Raw genomic sequence first — 27,452 nt, 5'->3', positions numbered from 1 at the left:
TGCCTCCGAGTGAAACACAAAATTTTTCACCACACCAACGCGAGGAAAATACTAAATATGAAAAACCAAAAAATCAAACCAAATCAAATCCAAATGAACGATATAAATATGTATTATTTAAAAGTCAATTTTACCAGCAAATATAAGAAAACAACTCAAATTTTTCATCTGATTACTTTGCCCCAAATGTGGATAAAATGCAACTTTCTCATTAGTTTTTGAACCATCAAGAGGGCCTTTACCAGTTAGTGTGGTGTTTTTTTTAAGGCGCACTTGTAATTTGTATAATGAATCTTTTAACTATATAGCTATTTTTGTTCATAGTTTGTCCGTGTTCAAGAACAAAGTTTGGCAAATTTTGTTTTCTAGAAATTGACAAATTGGTTCCAGTCATATTTTTCATTGTTTTGTATGTTTTGTTACTTTACTTGCGTGTAGAACACAACTAAACCAGTAATTTATAATTGCGTAATTTACATTTCTATCTAATGGTTTTCTAAGGAAAAAAGTTTCCTTTAGGCCTAATTTTAGTTCATTTATTGGAGACATAATTGTAAAAGGCGGTTAGTTTTCTAAAAAAAAAAAAAATGTTTGTTTTTTTAAAGTGACTCCGTGCTTCCCATTACGAACGAAACTCCCTCAGCGCCTGTCAAATCAATTAATATATTCGGCCATGTTTATCATTTTTCCCGAAATAAAGAGACAAATTAGATTTTTGAGACGCGTGAGTGGCGTCGGCGCAAATTGGCCATTAACGCGGCTTTCAGAGTTCCCGAAGTGTTTACTTTTTAACAAGCGAAATATTACGCTTTCGACTTTGTAATACGCGACAAGTTATCATAACTTGTAATGAGTTAATTTTAATCGTTTAATTAACAATCAAAGTTACTTATACCTATTATTATTACCGTAACTTATCAGCTATTTTTTTGAGCAGGCCCTTCCTTAACGATGACGATCCATCCATCCATCCATCCGTCTGTCCGTCCGTCCGTCCGTCCGTCCATCCATCCATCCATCCACGGACGGAGCATGCTTATTTTGGCACGTTTTATTGGATACATAAATAAAAATTAAAAGGAGATTCTTACCTGTAGATAATAACTCAAGAATGAAATGCTATTTTGAGCCACAAAGTATGTAAATAAAAGTACCCTCTTAATTTAGCTGAATGGTGCATCACCCTACCCGCTTAATGCAATAAAATCATACTGCAATTTGAACCTTGCATTCTAACAAACTAGGTTAGATTTCATAATGCCATTTAATATGTTGCTAAGTCAAGGTATGCCAATCAATACGTTTGACGAAAACATAATTGACATCTTTAAAAAATCCCAGGTAATAATTTGTCTAACAATAATTTATCAAATCATTAGTTGGTAAATGATATCAGTGCGAAACGTTGAGTTGGGAAATAATAACTTGACCAAATAAAAATATGGGATACGTAGTTCGGGGAGTTAAGAATTTGCTAAATAATTTTCGTCGAAACATTAGTAAACCTTTGAAAAGCAGATACCAAATAGAAGACAATATCAAAATCTATCATGATGTACGGATATAAATTATAACAAAAGTTGAAAATGTTTTGATCGATTAATTGTGACCACATGTGCGTGGCTCCGAATCTTACAGTCACTTAGACACATGAAGGCCTCTTAATGTTTGAGAGAGTTTAAGAATTTTAGTGCAATTAGAAGATTTTTAGTGTTTTATATCTCACTCTTTCTTACCCGCTGTTCCCATTCTTCTTCCCCGCGTTATCCCGGCATTTTTGCCACGGCTCATGGGGGCCTGGGGTCCGCTTGACTAGCGCTAGTTTTTATTGTTATTAGTGTCCCATTTACCCACTCTTTCCTATAATCAATGATGACAGTTTGTTGTAAAATAATACTTGGCATTTTGTTAGGTGTAATTACACAAAATGAGTTTATGCTTTAAATCTCCATTTTCACAAAATTCCTTAAGGGGCTCGATTATTTTAGACATAAATTGTAAATATATCTCATTTACTAAGAACGCCCCCAAAAGACATCGAAAACAAACAGAGCCCCTTTAATATCGTTATAACAAATTTAGCAGACTTTTGTTCCGGCATTTTCGTGATTAGGTACGAGGAAGCACAAATTAAATTAAAAATCCTTTGAACTGTTCCAAAACAATTCCTTTTACCTGTGAACCGTGTTGTTCTTGCGATTAAATAAAGTTGCAAAATTGTCTTAAAGTGGAAACTACCGCTTGACTTGCCTAGAATTTTTGATATTCGAATCATAATTTAAAATTAGTAAACCAGCCCCATTCGTAGAATGAGATACGATAACGATAAGTTCTGGTTTAGATAAGTTCTCATTTAGGTATCGTTTGTATGTCGTATATTTGACAGAAGCAGCTCGATTCGGGCAACCAATGTCACTTTGACGTTAGAAATATCGTAGAAAAAAGTCAAGTACAATATGACAGAGACGTATAGTCTCCACGGTTAATACATTAAGTTTGGAGATGTATAAGGTCCCCACGGTCTGAGAAAAATAATAATACACAATAATAAGATTTGGAGGTGTAAAGGTTCTCCAAATGTCAAAGAATAAAAAAAATAAAAAATTTGTATGAAATACATGTTTCACGTCAAGAGACTGTTAAGCTAACAATCTTAAAACTAGTTCTACAGAATACATAACTACTATGTATTTAATATGTCAATGTCATCATCAAAATAACTAAAACATAACAAACATTCATACATAAGGTTGAACAGCTAGAAACAACAGCGCCATTTTTATTATTATTATTGTAGTTTGTGGGCCTTTGAATGCCACGTCGACCAGGCATTGGTCTATTGTGACAGCCCTTTAAAGTTCATTACTGATGCCCGTTGAATCCAGGAAATTCCAGATTCTTTGGGCCGTAATGTTCTGTACCTCATAGGGTTGCAATACGTGCCGCCCTAGGTGGGTACTTCTTTTTGACATTAGTGGACCACTAACAGCGCCATATGCATCTCCGGAACACTGCACGCAAAACTATTTCAAAATGGCGCTCAAACAGGAAGTCTCCTTAGATAAATTTTATTGAGATCACAGCGGAATCGAAATGAACGTCAATTTTGACATGTCGTTTAGTTATCGATCTTATAGATTTTTCCAAGATCTTAAACGTGTCTTAGTCATTCTTCGAATCGGGCCGAACATTAAATTTTTGTACTTACATATATTTTTACTTTTGTCTATTATTTAAACATAAATTTGCAATAATCGAATTTAAACTATCGTGAGACATACTAACATTAAAATAATTCTACGGATTACACTCACCAGAAACATGTCGCGCGAGTGACTAAAAATACGTGAGTGTAATCCGTAGAATTATTTTAAACATAAATTTATGAAAATGTTCCGCGTGGCTACATTTTGTAGGACGACATAATATCACGACACGAGATCCACTCCCGAACTTTGACGCGCTTTATAAAGGTGATATATTTCGTTTTATCGACAAAATAAATAAATACGCGTTCAATACATTTGTGTTTAGCAATCTAACTGACGGATTACCTACCTGAAAGTTACTTTATGTTTTTTTACCCAAGAACCTATTCAATTTTGAAAAATTGAAAACACTTCATTTTGGAAACACAGTTACATGAAATAAATGATTTCAAAAATGTTTGAAAAAAAAAAAATACTTTTCAAGCTGTTCGACTCTGGAATCCTTTACCCGTTGGCATTCGACGAGCTCAATCTCTTGCTATTTTTAAGAAATCACTCAAATAACATTATTTATATCTCCCTTAGTGTTTGTATAGTTACTACTTAGTGCTGTCATATTTAGCTATATGTCAATTTATTTTATTTATTTGTATGTTTATTTGTATTTGTATTTCGTAAATGTGTATGTTTATTCACTGTAATAGTGTGTGAGAATGTAGGTTTTCTTAACGTTTTACCAACACCTACTTTTTCCATTATCCTCTGTTTCCGCTACCCAAAGGTTAGATTAACGACCTAAGTAATCTAAATCAATAATAGTAATTAATATAAATCATAAGATAAGAAGTCGAAGTCGTGATAAAAATAATCAGCGCGAGGTTTACGACTTCTTATCTTGATTTATGAGCAACGTCAACGATAACGATGCTTAAATAGAACCAATAATGCAGCTATTTCTTTATCCTGTTTATGACTGAATTATCTCGTATTTCGCTCATACTTAATCATAAATAACCCTTTACAAATAAATACGAAGCCGCGACGCCAGGCCGCTGCGAGGCGATAAGCCGAGACGCAGGAGCCCAATGAGGTGGACAGACCAAATTCGCTCAGCTCTTGATGTGACGCTCCACGGTGCCCTACATTCGGCGACAGACATAAAAATGTGGCAAATTGTCAAAGACAAGCTGTTCCCTAGAAGTGGCTACGATCCTCAGTGAGGAGGACACTGATGCAAGGAGAAGGGGAAAAATAAATACACACAAAAGCTTTGAAATGCAATCATTATATGGCTTTCATCAGGTTCATTAAGAACTTCATTAAATGTTGTTTTCTGAGAGCAATTACTCGAGTATTAGCTCAACGACGACCTCGTAAATAATGTAGAGATTTTCATTTTAATTAGACAAATGTAATTTTGCGTTCACATGTTTTTGCTTCGTACACAAAACTAATGGAATTGTGTAATGCTTCAAGTTCTTTTGTTATTTTAGTATAGTATAGTAGTCGTCTGTATTTATTTTGGGTTGTCGTCGACAGTTGTTTGCAGACGAAAAATAAAGATATTGGTACAAGTCTTGTTTGATCCGTTAAGCGTTAAAGATAATTAGATTTCTTGAAGAAACAGTACATTCATTACATCTTAGTGTCAGAATGATGGGTAATATTTTGAAAATTTTAAAATATTATTCTGGTTTCATAAAATCATTATAAAATCAATAACAAATGTATACAGTCTGAATGCGCCTCCGGATGTTTCTGATGATGTAAAAAACCTCACAGCTAAACCTTTAATGTCGCCGTAATCAACCAAAGTAACGTGAACGAACGAAGAACGAACCGTCGCGATTAAGTGGACCTATTATGTAACAGCTATTGGAAAACTCATCCTATTGTCTACACTATTCTTGAGCAACAATTCCATATTTAAACTGTTTTTCAAGGGCTGTTTCTCATTACACATACAATACATAGTGGGGCATCCCTACAGCTGCTGCTGTAACTAAGATACACAGTGTACTGCAGATGCAATGTATTAGATTTTCAGGGTACTGCTACTGACATGATGTGTCTAAGTAAAGTTTCGAAAATTTCTAAATTGACAAATTTCGGACTGAGAAATATGAGTAATATTTTTGGGTGGAGATCGAAATTTTCCGTTTCCAAAATGAAGGTTTTCTTAATTTCATATAACAAAACTTATAAAGTACTACTATAATTAAGTATGGACTAAAAAATAATAATATTAAAACTTAAACTCACCTATCTTAGGTGCCCTAGATCTGACCCCTGCGGACGGGTGCCCATGGCTGGCCACATTCCCACGCTGAATAGCTATGGCTATTCTTTGGCCTAGGAATGAGCCAGCCGTAGGGTCACCCGTATTCTCAATCAGCCTTTTATTAAAAAATAATTATGTAAGGCTCTGAAAAAGATTATGGGCGTCACGACCTCACGGCCCCTACCACGAACGCCGCCAATATGTGGTTGTTTGTAAGACCAGCATATTTGCGGCGCTTTAGGGTTTCGGCTGTGACCGCTGCCTCGCCAGCTTTTACAGACGCGGCGGCTAGATGGGACGGAGCTAAAGTATTTCATATGAAATTTCGGAAACCTTTTTAACTTTATTGAAACTTTCTGCAACTTGCGCATCCGTACCTACAGGTCACACAAAACTCTCCTACGCTCGTTAAGCAACAAGAACTGCACTGCACGATATTCCCAATTTCCGCCGTTCCACTAGTCTCATTGGATACTAACAACTATCTGCATCACATGAGATACAAAAATACCTACCTACATGCTGCAGTATTCTTGTCCTTCTTAGGGTAAGATGTACCAGTTACATTCAACGAACTGATCAAAGTTAAAAATGGCGGCGGCAACTGCTCCTATAGGTAAAACTGTCAAACTTTTCGTGCAACAAAATTTTACAATGCTGGCGCGGAATGCTTTCCCAGTTAAACAATGTTAATACCCTAAAGTGTTAATTTCCTCTTTCCATAGACTTTTTGAGAGTACGTGTTCCTTTTCGAAAAAAAATTAAAGATGACTAAATACCTAATCGGTCAGAATCCTTATCATATACTGAGGACTAGAAGAGGTTAATGGCTTTATTCATAAACGTCTATAAATGTAATAAACCGTTAACAATATATTATCCTTATCTGTTATTTTGATATTTCTGTTTGTTAGAAAGAGACAAAATTAAACAGAGGTAGTTTTATGAGTAAGGGGGATAAGTGTGTTATACTGTTAAATATATTCCCAATCGCAATCCCATTTGTCACGCTGCGCTCTCATTGGTCGACCGTATTCAATTCTGTCACTGAATTTCAAATTATGATCGTGTTTTGATTCAATTTGTTTTCCGTTAGTAATTAGTTTTTGATTTGCTCGCATACTGCAGTGTAAACCGTTGTATAATTTATATGCAAATTGAATTTACCTACATAAACGTGTCGAGAGGGGATTCCCAACTTGTGTCGTTATACAGTCAGAAACAATAGCAGCGCACAAAACAATGCGCCAATAGCATCTAAATAAGCATAAAATAAATGGCGGAGCCATGGTCAGGTGGAGCTGAGTGGACTGTAGGTATTTATAGTTAAAAGATGTACTAGGAAAATAAAGATTTATTCCAGCTGAAATAATGGGAGCACGTTACATTTCGAAGGTATTATGAAGAGTGTTTCTATAGTAACAAAAATCAATAATGTCATAGTTTTTAAATAAAGAACTTTTAGTTTATTTTTAATGTTGCTAACATTATTGCGCCTAGAGAATAAAATGAAATCCTATTAAATTAAAAGCGTATTAACATGAGCAACATTTAACATAAGTTAACAAGATATGCATAGTATACTAGAAGATAAGATAAACTTAAAGTTACATTTATGTTACGCACACGCTAAACATCATGTTATAATATTACATTTCAGTTCTATTTTACATTTACATTTTAAAGGCATGTTTAAGTTTAACATTTTAATTATTAACATTTAACAAAATTAAATAGCACTAAGACCGAGCGCATATAAATTCAACCCATAGCTTAGTAGATGTAAACAAAAGCTCTTTGTTTACACTAAAAATTAATACATATGTATACCTTCATAATAGTTTATAAATCTATAGGCAGTACACATATTTTTGTGATTGACCTATTATGAGTATGACCATTTGCCAAGCGTACTTCAACTGCGCGTACTATACCGTCCTTTCCCGGGAACAAGTTAGTTACCCTCGCCATGGGCCACTCGAGAGGAGGTGAATTGTCGCTACGCAGTATGACTAAACTATCAATAGCTACATTTGGCGTAACCGATTGCCATGTAGGTCGGTTTTGTAATTGATTTAAATAATGCTTACTAAATGCTAATAAATAGTTTTACCACAGGTTTCACAAATAGAAATATATCTCCACAAAGGTCGCGTTCAAGCGTATTTGCCACGTCGTTTAAAATATACTTATTATTTTTATAAAACTATTTGGGACTTATATATACTTTTATTGCATAGTTAAGTACATTCACAACTATTGTTTCTGACTGTACTTAACCATAGAGAAATAAATAAGCATAGAGTACTCACTCCATACATCAGTTTTCTTATTAAAACGCTTATAATTTTTATAGTCGACATCTAGCGTCAAGTAGCAGATTTATCAGTAGGTACTGTTACTTGACAATAGACGTCACATTATTGTGTCACTTGGGTGTGTGTCGTGACTGAAGAAAAGTGTATTGCTCAATTTACAACTAATATTACAAGCAGCAGTTCAAAAAGAGGTTCCGGTTAATCTAGTTATAATATTAGCTGAAATTTTAAGGAATTAAAAAAAAACATATCTACATTTTAATGATATTTCCCGCTTTTTAAAAGATGTCACTGCCTGTTAACGAACAATTAGAGACATCGCAAAAATATACAGATACCTACTTCATCAATTTCGAAAGAAATAATGCAATAGAAACGCTCTGATATTGATGCTTTTAAGACATCGCCAAGGCTACGGGAAACTTGATGCCATCGTGAAAGGCTGTGTTTGATATTCTATGCCGCTGTGCCTTTGCTTTCAGACGAGTATTGTCGACTTATTTGCAGCTGAAGAAAATTACAAAACTATGTACCATACCTATAGGACTACGCACAGATACCCATCTTAGGCACAATATTACTATTATTAAATTAAATTACGATAAAAGTGCGAAAAATAGGAAATTCGAAACGAGTGGCGATATATTAAAACACGACCGAAGGGAGTGTTTTAAATCGACACGAGTTAGAATATATATATATATATATCCAAGAGACGGCTGCAACTCCAGAGGTGTTACATCCGTGTTGCCGACCCTAACACTCCGTACCCTCGTTGAGCTCTGGCAACCTTACTCATCGGCAGGAACATAACACTATGAGTAGGGTTTAGAAGGAGTAAGTGTGTAACCTGAGCAAGTGAAAGATTCCAAAATTGACCCATGATCGTTACGAGTGGGTCAAGAAGTAGAATATTGAGCGTTGCGAGGTTTTCAAGGCACGAGGGTTAAACAAACTTTGCATCCGAGTGAAACACAAAATTTTTCACCTCACAAAATCTAACTATGCTTTGAAATACCAATAAAATCAAACCAAATCAAGTCCAAATGAAATTCTATTTAAAAGTCAATTCTACCAGCTAACATGAAAACAACTCAAAATTGGTGACTGAACTTTCTTATTCGTTTTTGAACAATTAAGGGGGCCTGTTGTTGTGGTGAAAATAATGTTTATTATATTTACCGGTTGCTAGATTTCCATATTTATATTTACCGGTGTTTATTAACGAATCCGAGAAACAATGATGTCTCTTGTCACCTATAACGTCGTTACGCGCTGACGCGTAATCGACAGGACGATGAGAAAGGAACTGTTGTTGACATTGGTGTCACGCGCAGATCACTACCCCACACTCGATGGAGCATTTAAGAATAAACTATCCGCAAACCAAACTGAGGCAATTTAGGTACGCTGGTAAACATAGGGATTGCAGAATGTCAATACCTATAGGATTTAATTCACGATAAATAATTTCTATTTTATTTGCTTTTATTTAGGGATTGCAATCCGGTCCGGCGGATCCGGTAATCCGGCCGGATCCGGCACTTTTCAGGAGGTACCGGATCCGGTAAAAATCACCGGATCCGGACCGGATCCGGTCAAATAAAAAAAAGCCTAAATACAGCACGCACTGTGCGGTTTAGATGAGGAAAAGGCGACGGATGAGATGCATGAACTTGAACAGAGCATAAAACGAATGAAAAAGTTTAAATTTAGTTAAATAAAAATATATTTATTATGACGATGACTGGGAACAGAAGTTGCCTTTCATGTTGGTGGCACGATATGACGATTACATAAATACTGTAATAGAAGGAAAAATTAAACGAGGAGATGCCATGGAAGGCATTTGTAATTTATGCTAAAGAGAAGAAAAGAGTGTCATAATGTTGTGATAGGAGATTAAAAGTAAACAAATGAGCAGGATTAAGTCGGCGGTACTCAACTGACTAGAGTTGGGCTAATCAATATGTGTTACATGTGTGAATGAATATAAGATTGTAAGTTTGTATTGAAAATGAATGTATGAAATGAAATGATAACAATCTTTAGTTTACATCGATTATATATATATATTGTTTATTTTCTATTCAAATTTGAGAGAGAATCTTTTGTATTTACAATTTCATCCAATCTTATGCAATTTCCTTAATGGTACATGCTACTCTACGTCTAGCCAATTCTTTATTTGATCCATGTAACTTTTCTTAAGGAGTCCCTATCCGCGATGGATTTCAATCCTACACTCTATTATTTTTCGCTTGAGATCGTCGTGTCGTGTTCCATTCCCTATAATTTGACCAATATACTTTTCTGTAAATAAAAAAAGGAATTTTTTTTTTAAATCATACAGACTACTACTTTCTTGGGCAAAAATGAGGGAAAATTTAATATCATTTTGGTTAATAGTAAAATATCTTATTTTCTTACTAGAATTCATGTCAACGTTACATAGAATTCAATCAAGGAACAGTTACGAAAACTTGTCATTTCAAGGAGTTCCAATTCCCACCCCACATCCCATTACCGGGCTTTGGAAACTAATCAAATTTATAATTGTAAACGAAAATTTGAGCACTTGTGAATGGTTATATATGTTATAAATGACCGATCTCATATTTGGGTTTTTAAGTGATATTGACAAAGTCACACTTTTTACTACTAAGGGTTATTTTATTGTTAAGAAGTTATTTATTAACTTCAAATTATAGATTTAGGAATACGTATTACGCAAAAAACTAGAAAAATATGTCATTTAATTAATTTTGATATCCCTATACCAAACCGGATCCGGTCCGGCCGGATCCGGCCGGGTTATGGTCAAAATCCGGCCGGATCCGGCCGGATTGAAAATCAATCCGGTTTGCAATCCCTACTTTTATTTTAAGATAATTTAACGGTTTCACTCACGTATTTTTAAGTCACCCGCGCGATTAACCGTAAAATTATCTTTATGTTAGTATGTCTCACGACATTTTAAATGTGATGCTTTTATTTTAATTGCTTTAATTAAGTAATAGCTTTTATAGTTCCATAGTATAAGTATTTATCCATTTAGCTAATTGTACGATTGGATTATTAATACGTTATCATAATTTTACGACGTAAGTCCTTAGATTATCCCGCTAATTACTTTACTATTATCAGAATATGTATAGGTTCAGAGGGCCTACCGCGAATATCGAAAATTGAAGATGATACTTATCGTATCATAAGTCATATTTCAGCGATTGGGAGACCAATAGACGAACGAACGAACGAAGTGATTATTGGCGGTAGGCCCTTAAGTGCAGTGTAGCGGCGAATTAATTCCGACCGCAGTTGATTAGTCAAAGATTATTTTGACTTGCCAATCCGAACCATACCCTCTTTTTAACGTTGGGGAAATGCGTTTACGCATGCCCCTAGTCCGGAGGAAGCCAGGAGCGATGACGGACTAACTAGTAGAGGATTACTGTCTAATCTAAAACCACCAACGAATGCCGGCTCTGCCTTAGATGGGGTACCGCAGGGTCGCTAGCAAACCTACCATCATGTTGAATATTCATCTATCCGACATACCGCAGGGGTACAAAGCTGGATGAGAGTAACTGTAAGTTATAAGTCTATGAGTAATTAAAATAAAGAGTGGATGCAAAGAGAAAAGTTTATTGAATGAATTAAGAAATAAACAATCTGCACTCATAAACTACAAAAATAATATGCTAATTAATTATTATGCGTCATGGCACATAATCTAGTTAGAAGTAGGTATTCTGTGGCATCACGTCTCCCAAATTCCCCCCAAGATAGCTTCATATTTTGTTGACACAGCCCCTTTCATTACCACTCACTGGAATAGAGTGAAATAATTAATTATATTACTTACGTACGTTATGTTATTATTGGACTCAATTAAGAGTAAGTCTGCGCCAGAGTCGGAAATGTTATGTTATTAATTATATTGTTTATAAACAAGTGTCTACAGATTATATTTAAGTAAGTAAATATTCATAGGAGAGGGTTTTTTAATATTCCTGTTTATGTTTATTATTTTATTAGATTTAATTTAGTTAGTTTATGTTACCTGTAATCTCTGTTATGGTCAATAAAAATAATAATGGCGGAAAAAAAGGATATATACTTTATTGCTCCAATAACAATACATTTTACGTGTAAAACAACAATAAACGTTTAGAAGAAAATTAGGTATAAATAGGTAACAATATTCGTCTTGAAATTATAAATAGGTAACAATAACTAGGACAGACCTTTGGGTATCGAAATGAAGAACTCATATCAAAAGTTAACACGTAGTGCAAGGAGCTAAAAATAGAGAACATTACCACACAGTACATAAAACAAATAACTATATAAGACAAGTACATATAAATAAAATAATATGATAATACAAAAAAACCGGCCAAGAGCATGTCGGGCCACGCTCAGTGTAGGGTTCCGTAGTTACTCTTCCGTCACAATAAGCTAAACTGGAGCTTAAAGTATAGTAAATTGTTAACCAAGGGATGAAACGGTACATTTCAGGCGAGTTAAACAAATGGCAAATTTGCATAATCAGTATACCTAAATAAAGTAAGTCTTTTTACTATGAAGGGGAAACTTTTTGCGATAACTCAAAAACAGCTAAACTGATCATGTCCGCTATAGTTTTCATTTAATGTCTTTCTTAAGCTCTACTTCCACGATTTTTTTCATATTTTTTGGACCTATGGTTCAAAAGTTAGAGGGGGGGGGGGGACACATTTATTTTTTCTTTCGGAGCGATTATCTCCGAATATATTCACTTTATCAAAAAATGTTTGTAGAAACCCCTATTAGTTTTGAAAGACCTTTCCAACGATACTATTATTTCTACTGGCAAAGCATTCCATAACCAAACAGCCCAGAAGGTAAAGGAGTTGTTATAAAATGTAGAAGTACATGAGGGCATGGGAGCAAGAATATGGGCAAGACGATGTCAGTAAAAATAAACTATTGTATTTACTGACAGCCCAGCAAGACTATCGGTTCTTTTATATCACAAGTTCTTCTTCCTAGGGACCAGGATAAGCGGAATGCCGCCGAGCGCGCTCTGCACGAGGAACACTGATGGATCGAGGGGTGGATGACGCACGGTGTTCTTTCCAGGGGCCACTGAGAACTGGCTGAGCAGCGCCGCCAGGCCGGCCAGAGACTGCATGATTCCGAGACGTTCTCCTGCGAATTGGAAGAAAAATCAGGAAGTCGATTAAAATTTGATTTGTCAATTTTTTATGATTTAGAATTAGTTTTGATTCGACCTTGACGATTGTCGTGGTGATTGGTTCGTATCTCTCTTTATTTCGCATGCACCAATTAGCGTGAGCAATTTTCAACAAAAACAGTAAAAATTTACTAAACGTGAATCGGAATCTGAGCGTTCCTTTTTTTTGGCACTTTGCCTTTATGTCACTTTTGTGTTATTTCTAGTCAGAATACCGAGCCTTTTTCATCCTTATATGAGACTAAAAGTGTCCTAAAATTTCCATACATTTTTCAAACTTTCCTTTTTGTTAGCGCTATACAAAGTTTATGAGGGAATGGCAACACAGTAGGAAAAAAACACAAAATTTATGAAAACGTTCAAAATTTAAAAAAAAACGGCTTTTTTTTAAAGAAAAGCTCCTATAAGCAGGGTAAACTCTTATTATTTCATTTGATCGAATTATATTTGAACCTCTTAAATAGGTAGCGACTTTATATTTTACTCGTAAGTTAGAACTTTCGTCATCGTGGTCAACTTGAACTATATGAAGAACTCCGAGGCACACGGGGCATTTGCGTGGGATTGAAATTGTCGGCCCGATTCGAAGAATGATTAAGACACGTTTAAGATCTTGGAAAGATCTTAAAAAGTTCGATAACTAAACGACATGTCAAAATTGACGTTTATTTCGATTCCGCTGTGAGCCCAGTAACGATATTTCTAACGTCAAAGTGACGTTGGATGTCCGAATCGAGTTGCTTCTGTCAATTATACGACATACAAACAATATTTAAATGAGAACTTATCTAAACCAGATTTTACGTTATCGTATTTCATTTTTCGAATCGGACCGTCTGAGTTTGCTCCTTACTCGTACGCTACTAGAACTATTTCCATTACTGCAAAACCACCTAAATATAGTCTAATAATAGGTACAACTATGGCTTACAATTTACAATTTGTACCTATGGAGTTGCAGGCGTCCATAGGCTGCGGTGACTGCGTACCATCAGGCGAGCCGTGTCCTTGTTGGCCACCGTCGTGGTATAAAAAAGGTACAACTATGACTTACAATTTTAATTCAGTGCAATTTTGCCTCGCGCTTTACGTGTGATATTTTGAATTGTCGTATAATTTAAGAAACGTGAGAGAAAAAAAAAACAAAAAACCTACAAAAAAGATAAATGTATATTGTCACAGAAAAATCGAATATATTCTGTGAAATATTTCACTACGGGTTTAATCTATGTCTATATTTATTTAACGTATGGTCATAATGACCTTGATGTATTTAGTTGACATCGTAAACGCGATAGTATGTGAAATTTTGCCTTCATCAATAAGGATACTGCACCTTTAATACTGTGGCTATAAACAGGTATCGGAAATGTCACCTAATACTCGTACATACAGACCACTTACCTATACATTTTCTTGGTCCATCTCCAAACGGCAAATATATATTTTTATTGATTTTAGCCATATTATCCGGGTGAAATCTGTCAGGCCGGAATTCTTCGGGGTCCTCCCAGTACAGGGGATCTTTGTGAAAGGATTTGACCGGAACCACCACCTTTACTTCGGGATCCAGCGTAATGTCAGTGCCCGGGATGATGTAAGGTTTTTGACATTTACGCATTAAGAAACCACCTGGCGGAAAAACGCGGAGCGTTTCGCTAAAATAAATTGGTACAATCATATTAAAATGTAGTTACACCATTATGAGTAAACAAACAAGATACTCTACTAGATATTTTTTGCGAGTATGCTAAATCGTGTTACCTACTAAACTTTGTTAGTGCATAATATTATAAAAAAAAATTGCTGCCTTAATAAGCAGCGTGTATGTTTGTTTGAAGCATAAATATTGAACTCATAATACTTAACAGAACTGAAATTCTTAAAAGTTTAACTAATATTTTTTCTGCCGGCCTACTACTATGGTCACGCTTATGGCGAACATCGAAATAAAAATGTGTTATGTGTGTGAGTTAAGCAATCTAAAGACATATTCACCTGTAACACATAGCCAGGTACTTCATCTCTTTGATAGCGTCATAACACAACTTGTTTCCATATCGCGAGAGCACTTCATCAATTTCCTTTTGACACTTCTTTTGGTATTCAGGATGATGGGCTAATTCATGCAGCATGTAGCTGGACGAATTCGATGACGTCTCGAACCCGGCGCTAAAGAACACGAATACTTGCGCAGCCATCAGCTCCTCAGTCAATTCTAGCTCCGCAAGACATGGACCTTCACTAAGATTTGTCTCGATTGAAGAATATTCCGCTGTATTCCCTTTTGCTTTCGCTTCCAGAAGTAAATCTATGAAATCATTTCTGCCTGATGGCTTATACTCCCTCTGAGCCATTATATTTTTTATAAGTTCAAACATATTTTTCTCTATAAACTCCGAGAAGTAATGTAAACTCTTGAATACACTGGGCATCATTATTTTACAAAACATCACAATCGCATCACGTTTGGTGGTATGGAATATACGATGCCCCACACGTTTGAACATCGAGTTTTCGTCGTTAAGAGCTTCTGTGTCAAGGCCGAACCCGCAAGCACCAATAAAATCAGTGTTATATCGTGCCATGAGGTCTAGTACGTCTACTTCTGTTCCTCTCGAGGCAGCCTCTGCAGCAAGTTGCTGTAATTTTTCGGTTCTAGAAATAATCAGTGGATACATGGCTTTTAATTTTGCAGATGAGAACGCATGTGTCATCTTCTGCCGCAGAAATCTCCACAAGTTTCCGTCACACGCAAATAGGTTATTCATTAACGGTTCTGGTACACCATGTAGGGGAAAAAATGATCTTGAATAAAAGTAGTTGAAATCTGTCGCTAAAAATCGCTTAACTAATTCTGGATCTCTCAGGATGAGAAGCGGCGTGTTCGTATAATAATATCCAACATATCTTTCCTGCGGGTATTTCCAGTACATCTCGTCAAAGATCTCAGAGTGACTGGTCTGAAAAAAGAGCTGTCGCTTGGCCGTGCCAAGATACGGAATGGGTGGGTCGTGCTTGATACCTCGCTTAGACCAATAACTAAAGGTCCGGGTTCCATAGCAGTACACTAGGATCAATAGAACTGCCACTGCTATAATGAGCACCATATTTACTTATAAATAATCAATTAAAGACTACTTCAGCCGACGGTTGCGTATTAGACAGTGGGCGAGAATTATAGTATATATATAATAGTATAAGTTCAGAATGTGTTTTACTATCTAACTTTTAATCACGTGACTTGATAAAACAATGCCATACGATGCATTGCTAAATGATTATGATTTGATAAGCACTTTATTAATTTATAACTTTGCTGTGCCTATCTAACATTACATTGTCCAACGCGTCACATGATTGAATCGGAACATTAGAAATTGGTTTTAGTTTACATTCTTGAAACATTGTCGACCATATTAGTGCAGTCCAAAACTGTGCCTGGACCAATATTGGTCGATATAAGTCACAGTCAAAATTTAAGGTACCTATAGAGTAAGCTAAATTCCTGAAACGACATAATTATGTTTTATATCCTGTGTTTTCTTTTCCATGAAATCTTGATCATGAGTCGACGAGTGATATAAAAATATTTTATACGACAAAAGCCTCTGTTATTAATGTTGGAAATTGTATTCTCAACACTGGCAACACCTGTGTTCATTCTGTCACTTCTCTTCCTTGATGGCTTACCATGATGGCCGCTGTATGTGAGTTATGTTAAACTAATTTAATATTATAATGAATAGTAGAATTGTGTTATCGTGTCTCCTGCTGTTACCCGCCTGACAAACATGAAGTGGATGTATTGTATATAATACAGATTGCTTCATCTGCACTATGTGAGTTTTATTTAAGAAGCCAACCTCCTAGCTAGCCACTAACACGCCGTATTTCACAGCGCCGATCTCTCCTACAGTTTATGGCCCCAGATATTGTGGCATATGATTAGACTTATTTGATAAATAAAGAGGCAGAAGGCTATAAGCGATTGGCTGGAAAATAACTTGAAATTCGAACTCACTTAACCTCATTTGCAACGTGCTTGGTGTGGTATAACCTCTAATTGTGTTCGTCGCCGCGCAAGATGGAGAACGCTCATGCTAATCCTATAACTTCAAGCTTTAGCGGCGGAATGCTTATCGAGAAATTGGATGGCCTTGGAAACTTCACGTCATGGAAGTTTATGTGCAAAAATGCATTAATATTGGAAGGACTTTGGCCATCTGTCACGGGGGACGACAACGATCCAATAAAAATACAGCGTGCCTTAGCCAGAATATCTTTAAGCCTAAAACCCACACTTTTTCAATTGCTTCACGGTATAAATACAGCAAAAGATGCTTGGGAAAAACTTAGCTCCGTTTTCGAAGACAAAGGTTTATTTAGGCGTGTGAGCTTACTTCGCCGATTGCATCGAATAGAACTGGGACAGTGTGCAAGCATGACAGCTTATATTGATAATATATTCACATTAGTTTCCCAATTGGCAGATATTGGCAAAACAATTGAAGATGGAGAAATAGCGGAGATTCTCCTCGCAGGGCTCCCGCAAGATTATGACACTTTAGTTTCAGCTTTGGGAACTGCTTCAATCTCACATTCTTTGACATCCGAGTTAGTTCGAGCCAGGCTGCTTCAAGAAGATTTCCGGAGAGTTAGCACAGATACTAATGGGAATAGCGCATTTGCTGTTAGCAATAGTAGTTATAAAAAGAAGATTGTCTGTCACTATTGCCACAAACCAGGACACATTAAGTCAAAATGCTTCAAACTCAAAAGACAGAACAAGAAGGAAAACCATAAAGAAGAAAAGACTCTAGTTGTTTCTTCGTTCATGGCTTCAGCGGAAGAACCTGTTGTGGACTTTATTGTGGATAGTGGAACGACATCTCATATGGTTAATAATTGTGATATTTTTGATAATTTAAAGAACTCTAAAATAAACATTAACTGTGCTGACAAATCTTCCAAATTAGAAAGCTGTGGTGTCGGGGATGTTCATGTAAGCATTGATGATTCTATTAGAGTTATTAGGAATGTGATGTATGTGCCTCATCTGTCTGAAAATTTGCTGTCCGTAAGTAAGATGTGTGAAAAGGGTTTGGTAGTGGTTTTTAAAAATGATGGCTGTTTTATTTATGAAAAATGTACTTTAGAGGGCAAACCTGTTATGTCAGCTGATTTATGTAAGGGTGTGTACCGATTGCGAGGTATTTATGCAAAGGAGCAGTCGATGGCTACTCTGCATCAAGTGCAGGGATCACAGACTGCAAAGTTAGCTGTGTCAGATGCAAAGAAAGCATCGCTATGGCATTCAAGATTGGGTCATCTTGGTTTGAATGGAATGCGAATGGTGAGAGAGAGTGCTGCACGTGGTGTCTCTTTTCAGATGGGCGATGACAGCATACAGCAGTGCGTCGCGTGTCTTAAGGGGAAGCCAGTGGCCAAGGCTTACCCTAAGGATGGCGCTAGGCGTGCTAGCAAGCTTCTCGAACTGGTGCATTCAGACGTCTGTGGCCCGATGAGTGACGACAGCTGGGGTGGTGCGCGTTACCTCTTGACCCTTACTGATGACTACTCAAGAAAGACCTTTGGATATTTAATGAAAAAGAAGTCTGAGGTAATGTCTTGCTTTGTTAATTTTAAGAATGTAGTCGAAAAGCAGACTGGTTTGCAGATTAAGTGTCTACGCTCTGATAATGGTGGTGAGTACTGCAATGAAACTTTCAAGGAGTTTTTAGCAAAGGCGGGCATACTACACCAACTGACAGTACCTTACTGTGCTCCCCAGAATGGTGTATCTGAACGCCAGAATAGGGTGATTTTGGAGAAGGCTAGGTGCATGCTTCTACAGGCAGGTCTCTGCAATCGATTTTGGGGCGAGGCTGTTATGACAGCAATTTACCTCAAGAATCGCAGCCCTACCAGGGCGTTGGCAGGACAGTTGCCGGAGGAGGTCTGGTCCGGACACAGTGTTGATCTTGGACACCTTCGAGTGTTTGGTTGCATAGCATTTTCTTTGTTGCCGGAGCCTACTCGCACTAGTAAGTTGTCAGCTAAGTCAAAAATGTGTATTTTTGTTGGCTATTCAGAGACTACAAAGGGATACAGACTTATTGAGCCATCAAATCCCACTAAGGCTATTTTGTCAAGGAATGTAGACTTTTTAGAAGATAAATTTTATAGGAATTTTAAAAATGAACTAAATAATAATAATTTTATTGATCACTTGATAATTCCTTGTGTGCAATATTTTAATGAATTGAATGGAACTAATAATGATATATGCAATAAGGAAATAAATATTGAACAAAGTGCAAATAATGATTTAGAGTCTAGTCAATCAAATGAAAATTCTAGTCAAAATGTAAATGAATTGTCTGATTCAAATGATGATGAGCAGAACAATACTTATAATTTTTCGTATGAATTTACAGATGCTGAGTCTGGCAAAAACGACAACGGTGAGGAAGAATCCTCTGCCGAGCAGTGGTCACCTGATGCGGAGCTGCTTTCGGAGCCAATGCCCGCAGGAAACACTGCAGTTCGAGGGGAAGGCGCGACTAGTTCAGGGGAACCTGTAACTGTCAGCAGCCGCCCTGTTCGAGCCACTCGTGGTAAACCACCGACTAGGTATGGTGACTATGAATTGGGTATGTTTGCCAGCTCTATATTAGATGAACCTCAAACATATGAAGAGGCGGTAGCATCATGTAACTCTTATGAATGGAAAAAGTCAATGGAAATTGAATATAATTCATTAATTGAGAACAATGTGTGGCAGTTGGTTGATAGACCCACTAACACAAATGTCATTAAATGCAAGTGGGTTTATAAACTTAAACATGACACATCGGGTAATTTTGATAGATATAAAGCTCGCTTAGTTGCTCGCGGCTTTACACAAAAAGAAGGTATAGATTATATAGATACATTCTCTCCTGTCGTGCGTCATTCAACGATGCGTATTCTATTCTCATTGGCTAATGAATATGATATGTCCATAGAGCATATTGATGTCACCACGGCATTTCTGAACGGCGACTTGAATGAGAGGATCTATATGGAGCAACCAAAAGGTTTTGTGACTGATGAACGAAAGGTTTGTTTATTGCGAAAGAGCATTTATGGGCTAAAACAAGCCAGTCGCATGTGGAACCTGAAAGTTCATGATTTGCTCTCTAAAAATGGTTATATACAGAGCAAAAATGAACCTTGTGTTTACATACGTAAGCGTGATGATGATCTTACCATTATAGCTCTCTATGTGGATGATTTTTACATTTTTTCTACATGTAATACAAAGGGTTTATATAATTTGTTGCAGCAAAATTTTAATGTAAAGCATTTAGGTTCATTAACAAGCTGCTTGGGAATGCGAGTCACTAGAGATAAAAATGTATTAATATTAGATCAAAAGGAATATATTCGCAAATTGCTTAAGAAATTTAATATGTCACAATGTAAAACTGTTTCCACTCCTTTAGTACCGAACTGTAAATTAAAGTCAGACACGGAACCACTAGATGATGATGTTTATAAATACAGGCAACTGGTCGGCTGCCTTATGTATCTTTCTGTGTGTACAAGGCCTGATATTACATTTAGCTGTAGTCAGCTAAGTCAATTTTTATGTAACTTTGATAAAAGTCAATGGGTGGCTGCAAAACGTGTTCTAAGATATTTAGCGGGAACTATAGATGTAGGTCTATGTTTCTATAAAAGTAAGAGCTTAAATATAACAGCCTATACTGACGCTGACTGGGCTAACGACTTATGTGATAAAAAATCATATACAGGCTTTGTAGTAAAGTTAGGCACAAATTGTGTGAGCTGGGAATCGCGAAAGCAGCGTTGTGTGGCCTTAAGCAGTACAGAGGCTGAATATTTAGCGATTAGTTATGTAGCGAAAGAGTTGTGTTTTATTAAGAATTTCCTGTGTGAAATTATTGATAAACATTATAATCCAGTTATCTTTAATGATAACCAAAGCGCTCAAAAATTGTTATTGGCAAAGGAGTATTCACACAAACGCACTAAACATATAGACATTAAAAGATCTGATTCAACAGCATTGTATAAGTGTAAAGTATCTGCCTACAAATAACATGACAGCCGACATATTCACCAAACCATTATGTACAACGAAACATTACACTTTTATGAAGGATTATATAGTTATTTATTCATAATAGTCTAAATATAAATCATAAATACAATTTTATTTCTAAATTAAAAATAGGCTATAAATAAACTTAAGTCTAATGATAAAAAGTAAATTTAAAATAAGTCTTATAAATAGAATATGTCCTCAAGCTCGCTACCGATGGGAAGTGTGCCCAGAAGGCTGGCCGCATTGCCACGTTGAATGGCAATGCTTATGCGTTGAGCGAAATATTGGCCAGCCTTCTGGTCACCTGTGGTGTCTATGAGGCGCGTCGCTAAATTCTTGTATAGCTGACGCGCGCTTGGCCCCCACGACCCCAGCGTTTCGAAGGATTTAAATTTAAATGATAAACATGACTTATTATGACTTTGATATTTTATTGGAATGGTAATGTTAAGTGGTTAGTTTGCCTGCAAATATTATTTAATTTCTGTGTTATATTTGACATGTAGAATGTTGTGAATTTATTTTTTTTACTTTGAGAGCGCACCACCGACATTCTTAGTGGTGTACGCGTATTTCTCTGTAGCTGAATGTTTGTAGATGATTATCTTATATCGATACTTTAAAATGTTGTGGTATTCCTACAGCCATTTTAAATATCTTCTCTTTTAAACTTAAGTTTTTCATGCATTCCTGAAACGGAACAAGTCTATGATAGGATTGATGGGAGAAAATAATGCAAAAACGCGGCATTAAGCAAAATGATCATTTGTGATTCAGGGTTAATATCTATCGGGTATCACTGAACCCCAACGGATATATTTTTGCAATACAACACAAATGCACACCTCAATAGAAGAAAATAATACTGAAAAACAATAGGCCTGTCTACTCGCTAAGAAGCACTTAGGGCAGCTTGTGATGAGTCAATCTCTAAGTAATCTGCCTAGTTACCTACCTCAAAACGAGACCGCTTTTCCATACAAACGTAGTCCTCATTACGGATAATATTTTTACAGTACATAATGTTGCTACTTTACCACACTAGTGCGAAAATTAGCATATTACGTTACTGTGTCGAACATTTAAAGAGCCATGTACTGTAAAACGTTGTACGATACGATACGATACACTCCCTTCGGTCGTGTTTTAATTTATCGCCACTTGTTTCGAATTTCCTATTTTTCGCACTTGTATCGTAATGTACTATTACAAAATTGGATGTAGAACGAAGGGAATATCAATATCCAGAGAGGAAAATGGGGACTATGTTTGTATGGAGAACCGGACATCCCCTTTCCTTTTAATAGTTTAATATGCTTCGGCACATGATTATTTGAGACAGTCATGAACAGTCCGTTGCTTGGACGGCTCGGTGAGCTCGGACAGCCCGGCCCGGCCTGTCTCGCGCTCGGAGACTCAACGATAGTGTCAACGCATAGAGATACTATAATATAGAGATGATGGCCCGGTCGCCCCGGCCCCGGAACGGTCCGGCGACGGTGGCGCTCCTGAAAGTCCGTGTGACGGCTCGCTCCGGTCCGCCCCGGCCCGGCCCTGGCACTGTGTAGCGTGAGTCATCCTTAAAGGATCCGGATTCCGGGGCCGGGGCGACCGGGCCATTATCTCTATATTATAGTATCTCTATGCGTTGACACTATCGTTGAGTCTCCGAGCGCGAGACAGGCCGGGCCGGGCTGTCCGAGCTCACCGAGCCGTCCAAGCAACGGACTGTTCATGACAAATGTCACAAATGTCAATCATATTGAAAAAATTGGTTCGATGGGAAGCAAGTCGTTATAGAAATAAATAATAAAATCAAAATATTGGCCCTGGCTGCCATAATAGCTGATGAAGAGAATACTGCATACTCTGGGCAAAAAAAAAGTACTTGCTATGAAGGTACTCATAAATCAATACCTAAGGTTACAAATGTGGTATCGAAGTCGTTGCCGCCCTGTAGGTATTGTGCTAATAAAGACCATCAGATATATAACTGTCCTATATTTAAAATGTTACCTACAGCTCAAAGGCAATCTTATGTAAATGAAAAGCAAATGTGTAATGTATGCCTTAATAATCATGATGGTAAATGTAAATTTAGTTTTAAATGTAAAATGTGTAAACAGGGCCACAACACATTGCTGCATCAGGAGCGCAATGTGAATGTGGACAAGCCCAGGACAAATAATGATGACAGTCAGCAGCCACTATCATCTGATACTGGTGAGTTTGAAATTGAAATTGCTGTTAATACTATTTTAAATTGTGTGTCAGATAGTGGTGTTTTGCTGCCAACCATAAAAGTCAAATTACTAACTAATAATAATGAACAGGACACTGCATCTCAAGGCAGTTTTATAAGGTCAGATTTGGTAAGCAGGCTTGGCTTAAAACCTGTAATAGAGACAAACAATATTATTGGTTTCCGTACACAACTATGTAAAGTAAATGAGTATGTAATTTTGACTATTCAATCATGTAAAAATAATGTTAAAATAATATTGAAATGTCACATTAGTGATGAAATTACTTCCAAACTGCCTCAAAGATCATTAGATGTATCTAAATATCACATTCCAAAAAATATAACTTTAGCTGATGACACATTTTACATGACAAGTGATATTCCTCTGTTGCTTGCAGCCAACATCTATTTTAAAATATTGTTGCAGGGTTGCATAAAAACTGAAAATGGACCAGTATTCCAGAATACCATGTTAGGATATATTGTTGGAGGAAGTATTCCTGAAAAAGGTACCACATGTAATATTGTAACAAATTTAGTTAATATATCTGATGGTGAAAAATTGGAAAATGTAATGGAGCAATTCTGGCTTTCTGAAAAACTTCCTGAAGTGGAAAAATCTACAAATGATGAATTTGTACAAGCTGAAAAAATATTCCAGGACTCTGTTTCAGTAAAAGACAATAGATTTTATGTTGATATGCCATTAGCTTTCCCCATGGAAGAGTTAGAGTTAGGTGACTCATTTTCTGTTGCCTATAATAGATTCATAATGTTAGAAAAAAGGTTCAAAAATGATCCTTTGCTATTTGAACAATATAAAAAATTTATTGACCTGTACCTGGAACTAGGACATGCAAAGATAGTTGATATAGAGGGTTATGATTTAAATGGTCCTGTGTTTTTTCTAGGACACCACTGCGTGTTCAATCCATCAAGTCGAACCTCACATCATCGTGTGGTCTTTGATGGATCGATGATATCTAGAAATGGGACATCGCTGAATCAAGTCATGCTGAACGGACCTGTTGTACAGAGTGAGCTCTTTGACATTCTTATTTTATTCAGGACTTATCCATTTATTTTAACTTGTGATATTCAAAAGATGTTTCGCAATGTTTTTATAAATGAACATCAACGCGGACTTCAAAACATTTTATGGCGCGATTCGCCCAAAGACCCTACCAACTGCTTGCAGCTTCAAACTGTTACATACGGTTTAAAATCAAGCACATTTTTAGCTACAAGAGCTTTAAAGGAGCTAGCAAATATGCATAAGGATCAGTTTCCTTTGGCCGCTCAGGCTATTTATAAAAATACATTTGTTGATGATGTGCTGACTGGTGCTGATGATGTGGAGACACTTCAGGAGCTGAAAAGGCAAATTGTAGAGCTTCTAAAATTAGGTAGTTTCCCATTACATAAATGGTGTTCGAACCATGCTCCAGTTTTGAGCGATATACCAGTTGAGCACAGACAAATTGATAGTGTAGAGATAGGTAAAAATGACACAGTGAAGACTTTAGGTCTTGGAGTTTCTCTTGCCCTGCAATTGATGAGGCAACAATACTGAACACAAAAAGAAAAATTCTCAGCTTTATAGGGAAAATGTTTGACCCACTTGGTTTAATTGGCCCAGTAATTGTGGTGGCCAAACTATTCATGCAATAACTCCATAGCTCTATGCGTAAAGATTGGGACTCTACAATCCCAAATGAATAATTCCTATACTGGTCAAGGTTTTTAAATAATTTAATGCAAATGGGTCAAATCAAAATAGAAAGATGTGTTAACTTTAAATTGGTATCACATGTAGAGCTAGTAGGATATGCCGATGCATCTCTTAAGGCTTTCGGGAGCTGTCTCTACCTAAGAGTTTTTATGACTGATGGCTCGGTTCAAGTGAACTTATTATGTTCCAAGTCCCGGGTGTCCCCACTTTCTAAATCTCACACTATACCTCAATTGGAGCTTTCTGCTGCTCTACTTTTAGCGCAATTGGTAGGTAGAGTCAGTAAGATTTTAAATGATAGAGTTCCTCATAAAATATTTCTTTATAGTGATTCTCAAATTGTTTTGTGGTGGATCAAGACAGAGGCAGTAAAAAGTACTGTATATGTAAAAAATAGAGCCAAACAAATTGTAGAGCTTACTGAAAAATCACAATGGCTGTACGTTAGGTCAAAAGATAATCCTGCTGACTTATTATCAAGGGGCGTTGAACCGCATAAGCTGCAGAGTCTGATCTATGGTGGCATGGTTCGCCTAGTCTTTGTGATGAAAATTATACACATGCAAATTCTGAAGAATTTAATTATAACGATTTCATGACACATGTAGACTCGCATGGTGCTTCATTTGATGCGTCTTCTGACGATGTAGAAGGAAATTTATGCCATACCACAAATATAGAGCCTCTGGATTTATTAAGAAAATATTCTAACATCAATAAACTTCAAAGAGTTATAGGTGTTATGTATAGATTTTATAATAACTGCTTGAACAAAGACAACAAAATTACAAGCGGTTACTTAACTGCAAAGGAATTGCGTGACTCTATGACGAAGATTGTACGTTGTACACAGGCAAAGCATTTTGGTAAAGAATTAGTCCTGCTCTCAAAAAATAAGCCTGTGTCAATTGGTGATCAATTAGCGTTTCTAGATAAAAACGGTGTAATTAGGGCCGTGGGGAGACTGCAAAATGCAGAGAACCTGTCTTATGACAAGCGGCATCCATCTATTCTACACTTCCAAAGAACTCCTTTATTACCGATCTCATTATAGAACGAGAGCACTTGAGACTTCTGCATGCAGGCGCTAGACTAGTATTAGGGTCTCTATCTCAGAGACATCATCTTGTGAATGGTATACGGGAGGTAGAAAAGGTGGTGCATAAATGTATGAAATGTATACGAATGAAAGCTGAAGCGCCAAAGCAGTTGATGGGAGATCTTCCTAAAGAAAGAATCACTCAGAGCAGACCCTTTCAGCATGTAGGAATCGATTTCTGCGGTCCGTTTAACGTAAAGGTCTCTCGCACTAGAAAACCTATTATTACTAAAGGCTACATTGCGCTTTTTGTTTGCTTTGCTGTAAATGCGATTCACTTAGAACTTGTTTCTGATCTCACGACTGAAACTTTCTTAGCATGTCTTAAACGTTTTATTTCTCGGCGTGGCATGCCCACAAATATATTTTGTGACAATGCAAAAACCTTTAAAGGTGCTTGTAATACGTTAAAAGACTTGTATGACCTATTCTCCTACAAAAATTGTAGAGACTCTGTCTACAAATATTGCTCAGACAAGTACATAACATTTAATTGGATACCGAGTTATTCTCCAACATTTGGAGGAATTTGGGAAAGTGGCGTCAAAAGTGTAAAACACCACTTCAAAAGAATAGTAGGCAATCTATGTTTGACCTATGAACAACTTAACACTGTAATCATAGAGATGGAAGGAATTTTGAACAGTAGACCTATACTTTCTGCTATTTCTAATGATTGTGATTATATAACTCCTGGACACTTCATTTGTGGCGCAGCCTTAACAAGTTATCCAGAAATTGATCTCACGGAAACTTCAGTAAATCGGGTTCCATTTTGGAAAATGTGCACTAAAATTAAGCGAGACTTCTGGAAAACCTGGTCTCAAAGTTATTTGACCCAACTTCAAAGCCGCCCCAAATGGAAATACCAGCAAACTAATTTAAAGGAAGGTGATTTGGTAATTGTAAAGGATATAAACACCTCTCCATTAAATTGGCCAATGGCTCGTATAGTAAAAACGTTCCCTGGTAGGGACGGATTAGTAAGGGTAGCTGATGTTAAAATTAATAATAAGATATTTCGTAGAGCCATAACTAAGTTATGTCCTTTACCTGTATTGTAGTTTTAATAACTTCTCTTATGTTTAGATTCCTGTTGGCGGGTCCAATCTTTACCTTTATGTAATTGTCTGGCCCCAACTATATTTAATACAAAACATATAGCGTGTAAGCTTAGCTTAAGTTATTTTTCTATATAGCAACATATTTT

The 27,452-nt window shown here is 36.6% G+C and overlaps 2 protein-coding genes across 2 annotated transcripts; one reads left to right on the top strand and one right to left on the bottom strand.

Moving 5' to 3' along the window:
• Positions 1-12,665: 12,665 nt before the first annotated feature.
• Positions 12,666-16,227, bottom strand: LOC133525276 (cytochrome P450 6B2-like). Its single transcript, XM_061861566.1, has 3 exons — positions 15,049-16,227; positions 14,455-14,708; positions 12,666-13,004 (listed from the first exon to the last, which is right to left on the bottom strand). Exons 1-3 carry the CDS (start codon positions 16,158-16,160, stop codon positions 12,826-12,828), a joined length of 1,545 nt encoding a protein of 514 aa, XP_061717550.1. The 5' UTR covers positions 16,161-16,227; the 3' UTR covers positions 12,666-12,825.
• Positions 16,228-23,049: 6,822 nt separating this feature from the next.
• On the top strand, positions 23,050-24,984 carry LOC133525289 (uncharacterized). Its single transcript, XM_061861576.1, has 2 exons — positions 23,050-23,389; positions 23,839-24,984. The coding sequence occupies exons 1-2, from the start codon at positions 23,330-23,332 to the stop codon at positions 24,982-24,984; spliced, it is 1,206 nt and encodes a 401-aa protein (XP_061717560.1). The 5' UTR covers positions 23,050-23,329.
• The last annotated feature ends 2,468 nt before the right edge of the window (positions 24,985-27,452 follow it).

The sequence above is a fragment of the Cydia pomonella genome, chromosome 14 (genome assembly GCF_033807575.1).
Source record: "Cydia pomonella isolate Wapato2018A chromosome 14, ilCydPomo1, whole genome shotgun sequence".
NCBI lineage: Eukaryota > Metazoa > Arthropoda > Insecta > Lepidoptera > Tortricidae > Cydia > Cydia pomonella.
This window is presented reverse-complemented; position numbering and strand designations above follow the sequence as displayed.

Coding starts and splice junctions, on each gene's coding strand:
- LOC133525276 (XM_061861566.1), bottom strand. CDS start 16,160: ATGGTGCTCATTATAGCAGTGGCAGTTCTATTGATCCTAGTGTACTGC. Junction 14,709..15,048: donor TACCTGGCTATGTGTTACAG/GTGAATATGTCT, acceptor AATTTATTTTAG/CGAAACGCTCCGCGTTTTTC. Junction 13,005..14,454: donor TGGACCAAGAAAATGTATAG/GTAAGTGGTCTG, acceptor TCCAATTCGCAG/GAGAACGTCTCGGAATCATG.
- LOC133525289 (XM_061861576.1), top strand. CDS start 23,330: ATGTGGACAAGCCCAGGACAAATAATGATGACAGTCAGCAGCCACTAT. Junction 23,390..23,838: donor GCCACTATCATCTGATACTG/GTGAGTTTGAAA, acceptor ATATTGTTGCAG/GGTTGCATAAAAACTGAAAA.